Source organism: Rhamphochromis sp. 'chilingali', assembly GCF_963969265.1.
Source record: "Rhamphochromis sp. 'chilingali' genome assembly, chromosome: 19".
NCBI lineage: Eukaryota > Metazoa > Chordata > Actinopteri > Cichliformes > Cichlidae > Rhamphochromis > Rhamphochromis sp. 'chilingali'.
The window spans coordinates 34998267-35013266 of record NC_137946.1 but is presented as its reverse complement, the minus strand read 5'-3'; the positions used below and the strand labels follow the sequence as shown (position 1 = coordinate 35013266).

The window sequence follows — 15000 nt, the reverse complement described above, 5'->3', positions numbered from 1 at the left end:
TGCTCTCCCTGACATTTCGTATTAATGCTGATCAAGAACAAAAATGAGAATGACACTGCTGGAAGTTATCACATCACTATAGTTTCTTTTAATAAGCACTTTTTAAAACTTTATATATTTATAATGCAAGGTAGCTAATGAGTAGACATACTGAGTTTGTGGGTCTCGTCTTTATGACATGTTTTAAAAAAAAAAAAAAAAGAGAGAGAGAAAAAGATTTCTCTCACAAATGTTTACAAAAATAACATATATTATTTTCATCTCAACAATGATTTTTTTAACAGAACATGATGTCAAAAACAGAATTATCAGATATATTTACAAAGCGAACATTTATTGTTTGATTACAAGAATTACGTTTTCAAAGCAAACAAGGTAAAATTAACAATTTTGGAAACATGTTTACAACCGTAACATGGCATCACACTCGTGTAACATGGGAAAAAAATCAAAACTTAGTTTAAAAAAAAAAGACAATAAGTTTTTCATCACACCATAACTTGAAAAAGCACTGGATTGGTGAATTCTGTAACACCAATTCTTTATTTGTCCAACTTTGACACCGAGTGCAGTCTTTTGCCTGCAGCTTTTGTTTTTTTGTTTTTTTTTCTCCATACAGGTGACCCAGGAGTTCTTTTTTTTTTTCTCTCTCTCTTCCCCCCCCCCTTCTCACCGTCTCTTCTCCCCTTTGGTTCTCTTTCTTTCTCTCCCCCTCTTTCTCTCATTCATTCCCCCTGTCCTATTTATTTAAAAAAAAAAAAAAAAAAAAAAAAAAAAATGACAAAGGATGAACTGAAGCTCTGCCATCACGTAATGTCGCATACTGCTGTTTCTGATGTCATTTAAAAAAAAAAAAAAGACAAGCCTGCAGCCTTGCAATCCCGCACATACTGTGCATATGCATTCTTTACCCTGACTGAAGGGTCCGTGTTCACAAAGCCTATCTCTATGTCTGACCAACGCCTGCTGACATTGGCAGGGATGAACACTGCGCTTGTGCTCACAACCTGAGGCTCTTCATCCTCCAGCAGGACGGGAAGTTCCACGTGATCAAGCTCCAGTTGCAGTGTTGGAGGCTTCTTTTTTGGATGCACTGGCTGGATCACCATACGATATGGGATGTCGTAGTACAGTTTGTACAGGGTGAATCCAAACGTACGCTGACATGGAGATGTAGACAGAATCTTACATTTCTGAAGGTCCGCTTGACTGACCTTTAGCTCGAGTAGCAGATCCTTGATTTTCTCAAAAGATACGAAATCCCGGTTCATCAGGAGGCCAACTGAACTCACCAGAACGAGAATTTTCTTCTGAGTTTCAGGATCGATCTGTTTTGGAAGCCTTTTCAGTACATCGACCAACCATGGCATGCCATGTTCCTTGTATCTGTCAAGATTCCGGGCATAGCAAAGCGAACGTCGCTCCATCTCCATTGAAATATCTCCAACCATGGCTGATGACTGTGCCTCCACTGAAGGCTGTTGGTCATCGTTGTGGACTTCAACAAAATCAACGAAGTTCCAAGTTGCCTTACGGGTTCCCCGGAGATCACGAAATTTCAAGTCGGGGAACCACCTGATCTTCATTTCAACGAAGCCAGCCTTCAGGCATTCTTGAACATCTTTGCCACAATCTTCAATGAGCACCCTGGCCCTGGAGAAGGTAGGTGTGTGTGTGTGTGTGTGTGTGTGTGTGTGTGTGTGTGTGTGACAGAGAGAGAGAGAGAGTGACACTTGCTGTGTATTTAAGAAACAAACGCTCAAAGAAACCAAACAGAATGACACAGGCAGAAAGACACTGTTTTATTTTGGTAACCAATGATGCATTTCTTCTCCGCTTGTACAGTGCACCCTGAAGCCGTGTGTGGACCAGGAGATCAGCAGAACAGGAACCACAGAGCGTCAGCGGCAGACATCCAAGCTGCACAGGGCACACGCAGCACCAGGCAGAATTAATGACGTCCCTGATCCACAGCTCAAGCCCAGCCACCCGCTGCCTCCTCGCCGCCTCCTCCCGGGACCTTCAAGGACCACCCACCAGCCACTGGTACACATTCCAATCTTACACAATGGCCCCAGCATCACAGGGCATCTCCTGACATTAAAATCTATCCTGATTTCTGTTGTTTTTCCCTCATCTCTGAGCCGCTGAGTGTGTGTGTGTGTGTGTGCGCGCTTTGGTGTGTGTGCTTTGGTGTGTGTGTGTGTGTGTGTGTGACAGAGAGAGAGAGAGAGAGAGAGTGACACTTGCTGTGTATTTAAGAAACAAACGCTCAAAGAAACCAAACAGAATGACACAGGCAGAAAGACACTGTTTTATTTTGGTAACCAATGATGCATTTCTTATCCCCTTGTACAGGGCCTTTTATGACAGGAACAGGAACCACAGAGCGTCAGCCGCACACATCGAAGCTGCACAGGGCACACGCGGCGCCACGCAGAATAAATGACGTTCCTGGGCCAAGGCCGAAGCCCAGCCACCCGCTGCCTCCTCGCCGCCTCCTCCCGGGACCTTCAAGGACCACCCACCAGCCACTGGTACACATTCCAATCTTACACAATGGCCCCAGCATCACAGGGCATCTCCTGACATTAAAATCTATCCTGATTTCTGTTGTTTTTCCCTCATCTCTGAGCCGCTGAGTGTGAGTGTGTGTGTGTGTGTGTGTGTGTGTGTGTCTCTCTCTCTTTTACACAAAAAACACATGTCAGTTGTTAAGGAAAATGTTATAAAACACTTCTTCAGTAAAGACTCAGAGAAGAGAAACACACAGAACTTCTTGCTAGCAAGGGCAGCCTCCACTCTAAGAGACTCCAGTGAGAGAACTGCCCCGGTCTTTATTTTATACTCCATTGAGCGTATGTGTGTGTGTGTGTGTGTGTGTGTGTGTGTGTGTGTGTGTTGACAGAGAGAGAGAGAGAGAGAGAGAGAGAGAGACAGAGAGAGAGAGAGAGAGAGAGAGAGAGGGAGAGATACAAAGGAATGCAATTCAAATTTTGCACTTCAGACCTTACAGTGTGTGTGTGTGTGTGTGTGTGTGTGTGTGTGTGTGTGTGTGTGTGTGTGTGTTGACAGAGAGAGAGAGACAGAGAGAGAGAGGGAGAGATACAAAGGAATGTAATTCAAATTTTGCACTTCAGACCTTACAGTGTGTGTGTGTGTGTGTGTGTGTGTGTGTGTGTGTGTGTGTGTCTGTCTTTTACACAAAAAATGCACTTGCAACAACTTTAATATGGAATGTACTGGACTTCCCAGCTAGGCGCCCTCCTGTGGACGACAGGTGCAATTGATTGTCAAAAGCAGATATCTAACACCTTCTGACACTTTGTACCGCATTGAGCCAGCAGAGGGAGCACCTCTTGTTCAATCCCAGTGGCACAGCAGCTGCTCTGCTTCTGTGTGTGTGTGTGTGTGTGTGTGACAGAGAGACAGACAGAGAGAGAGAGAGAGACACTTGCTGTGTATTTAAAAAACAAGCGCTCAAACAAACCAAAGAGAACGACAGAGGCAGAAAGACACTGTTTTTTTTGTGGTAACCCATGAGGTCTTGCTATCGAATTGTACAGTGCATCCTGAAGCAAGGCCGAGCAGATGACATAGTGCTCCACAGGCCTGCTTCTGGTGCCTGCTCCTGTACCAACCTGCTGCACAGGCTTCTGTGAAGGGAAACTGCTACATGTTATGTCACCAATCGCTGCCATGCTGCGTGTCTAACGACCCGGCAGGGCCTGCTGAGTACAGTGGTGGTGGAATCGGCCCGATCGGACACTCCTATCTGCCACTTTGACCTTTTTATTCCGTCAAATTTGGACCCATTTACACCAAGTCCAGAACCGTTGGTGCTATCGACATGGGGTCTTCACCAGCGCGTGCGGAGCGGCAGAAAACCCCCCCGTAGACACCACTTTCATCCCTCTACGACACTTACTTTCCCAGTTATTCCATTTTATTCCGTCAAGCTCTGGCTAAATCCCCTTAACCTAACCCTAACCCTAACCCTAACCCTAACCCTAACCCTAACCCTAACCCCTAACCCTAACCCTAACCCTAACCCCCTAACCCCTAACCCTAACCCTAACCCTAACCCTAACCCTACCCTAACCCTAACCCTAACCCCTAACCCTAACCCTAACCCTAACCCTAACCCTAAACGCTCAAAGAAACCAAACAGAATGACACAGGCAGAAAGACACTGTTTTATTTTGGTAACCAATGATGCATTTCTTCTCCGCTTGTACAGTGCACCCTGAAGCCGTGTGTGGACCAGGAGATCAGCAGAACAGGAACCACAGAGCGTCAGCCGCACACATCGAAGCTGCACAGGGCACACGCGGCGCCACGCAGAATAAATGACGTTCCTGGGCCAAGGCCGAAGCCCAGCCACCCGCTGCCTCCTCGCCGCCTCCTCCCGGGACCTTCAAGGACCACCCACCAGCCACTGGTACACATTCCAATCTTACACAATGGCCCCAGCATCACAGGGCATCTCCTGACATTAAAATCTATCCTGATTTCTGTTGTTTTTCCCTCATCTCTGAGCCGCTGAGTGTGAGTGTGTGTGTGTGTGTGTGTGTGTGTGTGTGTGTGTGTCTCTCTCTCTTTTACACAAAAAACACATGTCAGTTGTTAAGGAAAATGTTATAAAACACTTCTTCAGTAAAGACTCAGAGAAGAGAAACACACAGAACTTCTTGCTAGCAAGGGCAGCCTCCACTCTAAGAGACTCCAGTGAGAGAACTGCCCCGGTCTTTATTTTATACTCCATTGAGCGTGTGTGTGTGTGTGTGTGTGTGTGTGTGTGTGTGTGTGTGTGTGTGTCTCTTTTACACAAAAAATACATGTGAGTGCACTTGCAACAACTTTTAATATGCAATGTACAGGACTTGCTTGCTAGGCGCCATCCTGTGGACCAAACATGCAATTGAAAGATGTTATTTTCGCCGGTATAACACCTTCTGACACTTTGTACCGCATTGAGCCAGCAGAGGGAGCACCTCTTGTTCAATCCCAGTGGCACAGCAGCTGCTCTGCTTCTGTGTGTGTGTGTGTGTGTGTGTGTGACAGAGAGACAGACAGAGAGAGAGAGAGAGAGAGACACTTGCTGTGTATTTAAAAAACAAGCGCTCAAACAAACCAAAGAGAACGACAGAGGCAGAAAGACACTGTTTTTTTTGTGGTAACCCATGAGGTCTTGCTATCGAATTGTACAGTGCATCCTGAAGCAAGGCCGAGCAGATGACATAGTGCTCCACAGGCCTGCTTCTGGTGCCTGCTCCTGTACCAACCTGCTGCACAGGCTTCTGTGAAGGGAAACTGCTACATGTTATGTCACCAATCCCTGCCATGCTGCGTGTCTAACGACCCGGCAGGGCCTGCTGAGTACAGTGGTGGTGGACCCAGGCCCTCTGCACCTTCCTTTCTCCGACTGGGACCCTTTTGTCCCATCCTTTTTGGTCCGATTCGCCATATCTCCAGAACCGAAGAAGCCATCGGCGTGGCTTCTTCGCCACAGCGTCCGGCACCCACCAAAACCCCCACCTAGACACCAACATCAGCCCTCTACACCTCTTACTTTTTCAGTTATTCCACTTTTGTCCCATCCTCTCCTGGCTTTTTCCCCATAACCTAACCCTAACCCTAACCCTAACCCCTAACCCCTAACCCTAACCCTAACCCCCTAACCCTAACCCTAACCCTAACCCTAACCCTAACCCTAACCCCTAACCCCCTAACCCCTAACCCTAACCCTAACCCTAACCCCTAACCCTAACCCCTAACCCTAACCCTAACCCTACCCTAACCCCCTAACCCTAACCCTAACCCTAACCCCTAACCCTAACCCTAACCCTAACCCCTAACCCTAACCCCTAACCCTAACCCCTAACCCTAACCCTAACCCTACCCTAACCCTAACCCTGAACCTAACCATTTGGATCTTTTATTTCTAACCCCGACCCAGTCATAAGCCCTAACCCTAACCATTTTGATCTTTTGTCTCTAACCCCAACCCGATTCACAAGCCCTAACCCTAACCATGGGGGTCTTTACTTTTCATTTCCTAACCCCCACTCACATGGGGAACCCTCATGTTTGTTGTGTTACTAACATTATTAAGACCACACGCAAAACTATTTAAAAACACAAAGGAATACACAAAAACGCATCACATATCTTTAAAAACATCAAAAATCTTGATTTCAATTTTTTCACATTAGTTTAAATTTCTTTTCAATGTTTCATACGGTTGTAAATAGTTAAAAATAATTTTTCCTGTTTGAAGCATTGTTTATCTTCACAACATGCAAACTTCATGTCTACAAATGTAAATAAAAGCACTAAAAATGAATAAGCAACAAAAAAAATTAAAAAAAACCATTAAAAAACAACAAAAAAAACATTTAAAATCATTTCATAAAATACTAAAAAAACAATTTAAAACACAGTTTTATCTACAACATTTAGTGTGGTTAAAAAGGATTAAAAAATACGTTAAAAACAATTTTGTCATGTTTACAAATGTAAATAAAAGCACCAAAAATGAATAAGCAACAAAAAAAATTAAAAAACCATTAAAAAACAACAAAAAAAACATTTAAAATCATTTCATAAAATACTAAAAACAATTCAAAACATAGTTTTATCTACAACATTTAGAGTGGTTAAAAAGGATTAAAAAATACGTTAAAAACAATTTTGTATTATTTGACTATGTACATATTTTCCATTTTCTGTGTTTTTTCATTATTATAGGCAAGGCTGCATAACTTTAAAACATCAGTTCATTGAAAACTGCATTTTTAGTTTAGTTCGTCAGAGGCTATATAAGGAGAGGAGTGCTGAACACCCTCATTCTAGCCCTGACAGCCGAAGGAGCAACATCTCCAGATTATTCACAGCAGCCACTTTTTCGTTTTGTACCGCGTGTGCCCTGGCCTGAAGAAGACCCGGTGGGGTCGAAACGTTGCCCCGGGCACACTACCATTTGGCCTATTTTGAATTTATTAAAAATTAATCAGTTTTTCTTTATTTTTTTATAAAAAACAAACGCTTTCTTTTTTTCTCATTATTATTTTTTTGCACTATAAATTAGATACATTTTCATTCATACCTACATTCATAAATAACAGACAAACAAAATTTATTAAATTATAATACCAAAGGCTGCATCATCCACACAAAACTTTATTATTAGATAACAAAGGCTTCATCACAGACAAGACAATAATGGTCTACCTGGATGAGGACCAGGATTGGATCCCTGTACGGTACCGGGGACGGCGTCTTGTGCCTGGTGGCCGTAACAGGCAGTGGAGTAGCGGGAGGGCCCAAGGGAAGGACCGTGCACCTCCGCGTCCCTTCAGGGGCCGGAACACTTTTCCTCTCCCTAACCCCTAACCCCCTAACCCTAACTGCCCCGGTCTTTATTTTATACTCCATTGAGCGTATGTGTGTGTGTGTGTGTGTGTGTGTGTGTGTGTGTGTGTGTTGAGAGAGAGAGAGACAGAGAGAGAGAGAGAGAGAGAGAGAGAGGGAGAGATACAAAGGAATGCAATTCAAATTTTGCACTTCAGACCTTACAGTGTGTGTGTGTGTGTGTGTGTGTGTGTGTGTGTGTGTGTGTGTGTGTGTGTGTTGACAGAGAGAGAGAGACAGAGAGAGAGAGGGAGAGATACAAAGGAATGTAATTCAAATTTTGCACTTCAGACCTTACAGTGTGTGTGTGTGTGTGTGTGTGTGTGTGTGTGTGTGTGTGTGTGTGTCTGTCTTTTACACAAAAAATGCACTTGCAACAACTTTAATATGGAATGTACTGGACTTCCCAGCTAGGCGCCCTCCTGTGGACGACAGGTGCAATTGATTGTCAAAAGCAGATATCTAACACCTTCTGACACTTTGTACCGCATTGAGCCAGCAGAGGGAGCACCTCTTGTTCAATCCCAGTGGCACAGCAGCTGCTCTGCTTCTGTGTGTGTGTGTGTGTGTGTGACAGAGAGACAGACAGAGAGAGAGAGAGAGACACTTGCTGTGTATTTAAAAAACAAGCGCTCAAACAAACCAAAGAGAACGACAGAGGCAGAAAGACACTGTTTTTTTTGTGGTAACCCATGAGGTCTTGCTATCGAATTGTACAGTGCATCCTGAAGCAAGGCCGAGCAGATGACATAGTGCTCCACAGGCCTGCTTCTGGTGCCTGCTCCTGTACCAACCTGCTGCACAGGCTTCTGTGAAGGGAAACTGCTACATGTTATGTCACCAATCGCTGCCATGCTGCGTGTCTAACGACCCGGCAGGGCCTGCTGAGTACAGTGGTGGTGGAATCGGCCCGATCGGACACTCCTATCTGCCACTTTGACCTTTTTATTCCGTCAAATTTGGACCCATTTACACCAAGTCCAGAACCGTTGGTGCTATCGACATGGGGTCTTCACCAGCGCGTGCGGAGCGGCAGAAAACCCCCCCGTAGACACCACTTTCATCCCTCTACGACACTTACTTTCCCAGTTATTCCATTTTATTCCGTCAAGCTCTGGCTAAATCCCCTTAACCTAACCAACCCTAATCATACCTGCATTTGTCCACTGGAGGGAGACAAAAACACCAAGCTCTGAGATTCAAATTTTGAACTGCAGACCTCACAGTGTCTGTGTGTGTGTGTGTGTGTGTGTGTGTGTGCGCGCGCTTTGGTGTGTTTGCTTTGGTGTGTGTGTGTGTGTGTGTGTGTGTGACAGAGAGAGAGAGAGAGAGAGAGAGAGAGAGAGACACTTGCTGTGTATTTAAGAAACAAACGCTCAAAGAAACCAAACAGAATGACACAGGCAGAAAGACACTGTTTTATTTTGGTAACCAATGATGCATTTCTTCTCCGCTTGTACAGTGCACCCTGAAGCCGTGTGTGGACCAGGAGATCAGCAGAACAGGAACCACAGAGCGTCAGCCGCACACATCGAAGCTGCACAGGGCACACGCGGCGCCACGCAGAATAAATGACGTTCCTGGGCCAAGGCCGAAGCCCAGCCACCCGCTGCCTCCTCGCCGCCTCCTCCCGGGACCTTCAAGGACCACCCACCAGCCACTGGTACACATTCCAATCTTACACAATGGCCCCAGCATCACAGGGCATCTCCTGACATTAAAATCTATCCTGATTTCTGTTGTTTTTCCCTCATCTCTGAGCCGCTGAGTGTGAGTGTGTGTGTGTGTGTGTGTGTGTGTGTGTGTGTGTGTGTCTCTCTCTCTTTTACACAAAAAACACATGTCAGTTGTTAAGGAAAATGTTATAAAACACTTCTTCAGTAAAGACTCAGAGAAGAGAAACACACAGAACTTCTTGCTAGCAAGGGCAGCCTCCACTCTAAGAGACTCCAGTGAGAGAACTGCCCCGGTCTTTATTTTATACTCCATTGAGCGTGTGTGTGTGTGTGTGTGTGTGTGTGTGTGTGTGTGTGTGTGTGTGTGTCTCTTTTACACAAAAAATACATGTGAGTGCACTTGCAACAACTTTTAATATGCAATGTACAGGACTTGCTTGCTAGGCGCCATCCTGTGGACCAAACATGCAATTGAAAGATGTTATTTTCGCCGGTATAACACCTTCTGACACTTTGTACCGCATTGAGCCAGCAGAGGGAGCACCTCTTGTTCAATCCCAGTGGCACAGCAGCTGCTCTGCTTCTGTGTGTGTGTGTGTGTGTGTGTGACAGAGAGACAGACAGAGAGAGAGAGAGAGACACTTGCTGTGTATTTAAAAAACAAGCGCTCAAACAAACCAAAGAGAACGACAGAGGCAGAAAGACACTGTTTTTTTTGTGGTAACCCATGAGGTCTTGCTATCGAATTGTACAGTGCATCCTGAAGCAAGGCCGAGCAGATGACATAGTGCTCCACAGGCCTGCTTCTGGTGCCTGCTCCTGTACCAACCTGCTGCACAGGCTTCTGTGAAGGGAAACTGCTACATGTTATGTCACCAATCCCTGCCATGCTGCGTGTCTAACGACCCGGCAGGGCCTGCTGAGTACAGTGGTGGTGGACCCAGGCCCTCTGCACCTTCCTTTCTCCGACTGGGACCCTTTTGTCCCATCCTTTTTGGTCCGATTCGCCATATCTCCAGAACCGAAGAAGCCATCGGCGTGGCTTCTTCGCCACAGCGTCCGGCACCCACCAAAACCCCCACCTAGACACCAACATCAGCCCTCTACACCTCTTACTTTTTCAGTTATTCCACTTTTGTCCCATCCTCTCCTGGCTTTTTCCCCATAACCTAACCCTAACCCTAACCCTAACCCTAACCCTAACCCTAACCCCTAACCCTAACCCTAACCCCTAACCCCTAACCCCCTAACCCTAACCCTAACCCTAACCCTAACCCTAACCCCCTAACCCTAACCCTAATCTCCTTTATGTTTTTTATTTTATTTTATTCTCAGTTACTTTGACACAACGGCATGTGCTGTGATGGTCACATCTCTGATAAAGTTTAGTGTCAGTACTGATAAATGATCAGAATTATAAGATCTCTCACTTTCTGAGTAAAAATTGCACCAAATCGAATCTGGACCTTGTGAATCGGAATCAAGTGGATTATAGAAATCAGTGATGATACACAGGCCTTGTGAATATCCTAGGACCGACAGAAGTGGATATAACTGACCGTGGGCAATGAGAAAAGATGAAAAGAACGATTGATAACTTTTTTGTCAAGTTAAGGCCTGATCGATCTGAAATTCATAGCCAGTGCTCTGACAGGGAGCCATCAATCTTTGAACGCTGATTTGGGTGCGCCCAACTTTTTTTAATAGTGTGCATAAGAAAAAGCCAGAAGAGGGAGCACCTCTGATTCAATCCCAGTTGCAAAGCAGCTGACCAGCTTCTCTGTGTGTGTATGTGTCTCTCTCTCTTTTACACAAAAAACACATGTCAATGCGCTTGCAAAAACTTTAATATGCAAAGCACAGGACGTCCCGGCTGGTCGCCCTCCGGTGGACCACAGATGCAATTGCAGCAGAGGGAGCCCCTCTTGTTAAATCCCAGTTGCACTGCAGACCTCACTGTGTGTGTGTGTGTGTGTGTTGACAGAGACAGAGAGAGAGGGAGAGATACAAAGGAATGTAATTCAAATTTTGCACTTCAGACCTTACTGAGTGTGTGTGTGTGTGTGTGACAGAGAGAGAGAGAGAGAGAGAGACACTTGCTGTGGATTTAAAAATTTTAAAAAACACACAGAAAACCCAAAGAGAAAAAGAGGCACACAAGTCGATTTGTACCGCATTGAGTTGCAAAGCAGCTGACCAGCTTGTGTGTGTGTGTGTGTGTGTGTGTGTGTGTGTGTGTGTGTGTGTGTTGACAGAGAGAGAGAGAGACAGAGTGAGAGAGAGGGAGAGATACAAAGGAATGTAATTCAAATTTTGCACTTCAGACCTTACTGTGTGTGTGTGTGTGTGTGTGTGTGTGTGTGTGTGTGTGACAGACAGACAGACAGAGAGGGAGATTCAAAGCATCAGGACCAGGAGATGACACAGTGCTCCAAAGGCCTGGTTCTGCTGCCTCCTCCTCCACCCACCTGCTGCAGAGGCTTCTGTGAAGGGAAACTGCTACATGTTATGTCACCGATCCCTGCCATGCTGCGTGTCTAACGACCCGGCAGGGCCTGCTGAGTACAGTGGTGGTGGACCCAGGCCCTCTGCACCTTCCTTTCTCCGATTGGGACCGTTTTGTCCCATCCTTTTTGGTCCGATTCGCCATATCTCCAGAACCGAAGAAGCCATCGGCGTGGCCTCTTCGCCACAGCGTCCGGCACCCACCAAAACCCCCACCTAGACACCAACCTAACCCCTAATTATTGCTAGTTATTTTAATTTTTACCTGTCGTCTTGTGTTCCAGTTGGTCGCAGCAGCAGTGTGTTACCAGTCGCCAATACTCTCCTCTTTAGTTTGAGAAGTCTCCTTTTGTATTAACTATGCTTTTCCAAAAACGTCTATCTTTGTGTACACGTTGAATGAATGTTAATGGGAGACCAGTTCTTTGGGGGGTTTTTTTGGGGTTTTTTTGTGGACAATCCTTGTCAGTGTTGGAGGAGGACTGTGAAGGACGACCGTTTTGCTCTCCCTGACATTTCGTATTAATGCTGATCAAGAACAAAAATGAGAATGACACTGCTGGAAGTTATCACATCACTATAGTTTCTTTTAATAAGCACTTTTTAAAACTTTATATATTTATAATGCAAGGTAGCTAATGAGTAGACATACTGAGTTTGTGGGTCTCGTCTTTATGACATGTTTTAAAAAAAAAAAAAAAAGAGAGAGAGAAAAAGATTTCTCTCACAAATGTTTACAAAAATAACATATATTATTTTCATCTCAACAATGATTTTTTTAACAGAACATGATGTCAAAAACAGAATTATCAGATATATTTACAAAGCGAACATTTATTGTTTGATTACAAGAATTACGTTTTCAAAGCAAACAAGGTAAAATTAACAATTTTGGAAACATGTTTACAACCGTAACATGGCATCACACTCGTGTAACATGGGAAAAAAATCAAAACTTAGTTTAAAAAAAAAAGACAATAAGTTTTTCATCACACCATAACTTGAAAAAGCACTGGATTGGTGAATTCTGTAACACCAATTCTTTATTTGTCCAACTTTGACACCGAGTGCAGTCTTTTGCCTGCAGCTTTTGTTTTTTTGTTTTTTTTTCTCCATACAGGTGACCCAGGAGTTCTTTTTTTTTTTCTCTCTCTCTTCCCCCCCCCCTTCTCACCGTCTCTTCTCCCCTTTGGTTCTCTTTCTTTCTCTCCCCCTCTTTCTCTCATTCATTCCCCCTGTCCTATTTATTTAAAAAAAAAAAAAAAAAAAAAAAAAAAAATGACAAAGGATGAACTGAAGCTCTGCCATCACGTAATGTCGCATACTGCTGTTTCTGATGTCATTTAAAAAAAAAAAAAAGACAAGCCTGCAGCCTTGCAATCCCGCACATACTGTGCATATGCATTCTTTACCCTGACTGAAGGGTCCGTGTTCACAAAGCCTATCTCTATGTCTGACCAACGCCTGCTGACATTGGCAGGGATGAACACTGCGCTTGTGCTCACAACCTGAGGCTCTTCATCCTCCAGCAGGACGGGAAGTTCCACGTGATCAAGCTCCAGTTGCAGTGTTGGAGGCTTCTTTTTTGGATGCACTGGCTGGATCACCATACGATATGGGATGTCGTAGTACAGTTTGTACAGGGTGAATCCAAACGTACGCTGACATGGAGATGTAGACAGAATCTTACATTTCTGAAGGTCCGCTTGACTGACCTTTAGCTCGAGTAGCAGATCCTTGATTTTCTCAAAAGATACGAAATCCCGGTTCATCAGGAGGCCAACTGAACTCACCAGAACGAGAATTTTCTTCTGAGTTTCAGGATCGATCTGTTTTGGAAGCCTTTTCAGTACATCGACCAACCATGGCATGCCATGTTCCTTGTATCTGTCAAGATTCCGGGCATAGCAAAGCGAACGTCGCTCCATCTCCATTGAAATATCTCCAACCATGGCTGATGACTGTGCCTCCACTGAAGGCTGTTGGTCATCGTTGTGGACTTCAACAAAATCAACGAAGTTCCAAGTTGCCTTACGGGTTCCCCGGAGATCACGAAATTTCAAGTCGGGGAACCACCTGATCTTCATTTCAACGAAGCCAGCCTTCAGGCATTCTTGAACATCTTTGCCACAATCTTCAATGAGCACCCTGGCCCTGGAGAAGGTAGGTGTGTGTGTGTGTGTGTGTGTGTGTGTGTGTGTGTGTGTGTGACAGAGAGAGAGAGAGAGTGACACTTGCTGTGTATTTAAGAAACAAACGCTCAAAGAAACCAAACAGAATGACACAGGCAGAAAGACACTGTTTTATTTTGGTAACCAATGATGCATTTCTTCTCCGCTTGTACAGTGCACCCTGAAGCCGTGTGTGGACCAGGAGATCAGCAGAACAGGAACCACAGAGCGTCAGCGGCAGACATCCAAGCTGCACAGGGCACACGCAGCACCAGGCAGAATTAATGACGTCCCTGATCCACAGCTCAAGCCCAGCCACCCGCTGCCTCCTCGCCGCCTCCTCCCGGGACCTTCAAGGACCACCCACCAGCCACTGGTACACATTCCAATCTTACACAATGGCCCCAGCATCACAGGGCATCTCCTGACATTAAAATCTATCCTGATTTCTGTTGTTTTTCCCTCATCTCTGAGCCGCTGAGTGTGTGTGTGTGTGTGTGCGCGCTTTGGTGTGTGTGCTTTGGTGTGTGTGTGTGTGTGTGTGTGACAGAGAGAGAGAGAGAGAGAGAGTGACACTTGCTGTGTATTTAAGAAACAAACGCTCAAAGAAACCAAACAGAATGACACAGGCAGAAAGACACTGTTTTATTTTGGTAACCAATGATGCATTTCTTATCCCCTTGTACAGGGCCTTTTATGACAGGAACAGGAACCACAGAGCGTCAGCCGCACACATCGAAGCTGCACAGGGCACACGCGGCGCCACGCAGAATAAATGACGTTCCTGGGCCAAGGCCGAAGCCCAGCCACCCGCTGCCTCCTCGCCGCCTCCTCCCGGGACCTTCAAGGACCACCCACCAGCCACTGGTACACATTCCAATCTTACACAATGGCCCCAGCATCACAGGGCATCTCCTGACATTAAAATCTATCCTGATTTCTGTTGTTTTTCCCTCATCTCTGAGCCGCTGAGTGTGAGTGTGTGTGTGTGTGTGTGTGTGTGTGTGTCTCTCTCTCTTTTACACAAAAAACACATGTCAGTTGTTAAGGAAAATGTTATAAAACACTTCTTCAGTAAAGACTCAGAGAAGAGAAACACACAGAACTTCTTGCTAGCAAGGGCAGCCTCCACTCTAAGAGACTCCAGTGAGAGAACTGCCCCGGTCTTTATTTTATACTCCATTGAGCGTATGTGTGTGTGTGTGTGTGTGTGTGTGTGTGTGTGTGTGTGTTGA

The 15000-nt window shown here is 45.3% G+C and overlaps 1 protein-coding gene across 4 annotated transcripts in view; it reads left to right on the top strand.

The window, feature by feature from the left end:
• Positions 1-15000, top strand: part of LOC308387383 (uncharacterized protein) — a 25293-nt gene that overhangs the window by 4760 nt on the left and 5533 nt on the right. Inside the window, exons 3-9 of one of the 4 annotated variants that reach the window (XM_080867391.1) lie at positions 1-1662; positions 1846-2046; positions 2359-2537; positions 4241-4441; positions 8876-9076; positions 13941-14141; positions 14454-14632. The exon at positions 1-1662 is cut by the window's left edge and continues 623 nt beyond it. In XM_080867391.1, coding sequence (XP_080723517.1) covers positions 2367-2537; positions 4241-4441; positions 8876-9076; positions 13941-14141; positions 14454-14465 — 786 coding nt within the window. In that variant the 5' untranslated portion in view covers positions 1-1662; positions 1846-2046; positions 2359-2366 and the 3' untranslated portion in view covers positions 14466-14632. The remainder of the gene's footprint in view (positions 1663-1845; positions 2047-2358; positions 2538-4240; positions 4442-8875; positions 9077-13940; positions 14142-14453; positions 14633-15000) is intronic. The other 3 variants (XM_080867390.1, XM_080867392.1, XM_080867393.1) reach the window with 3 other exon arrangements.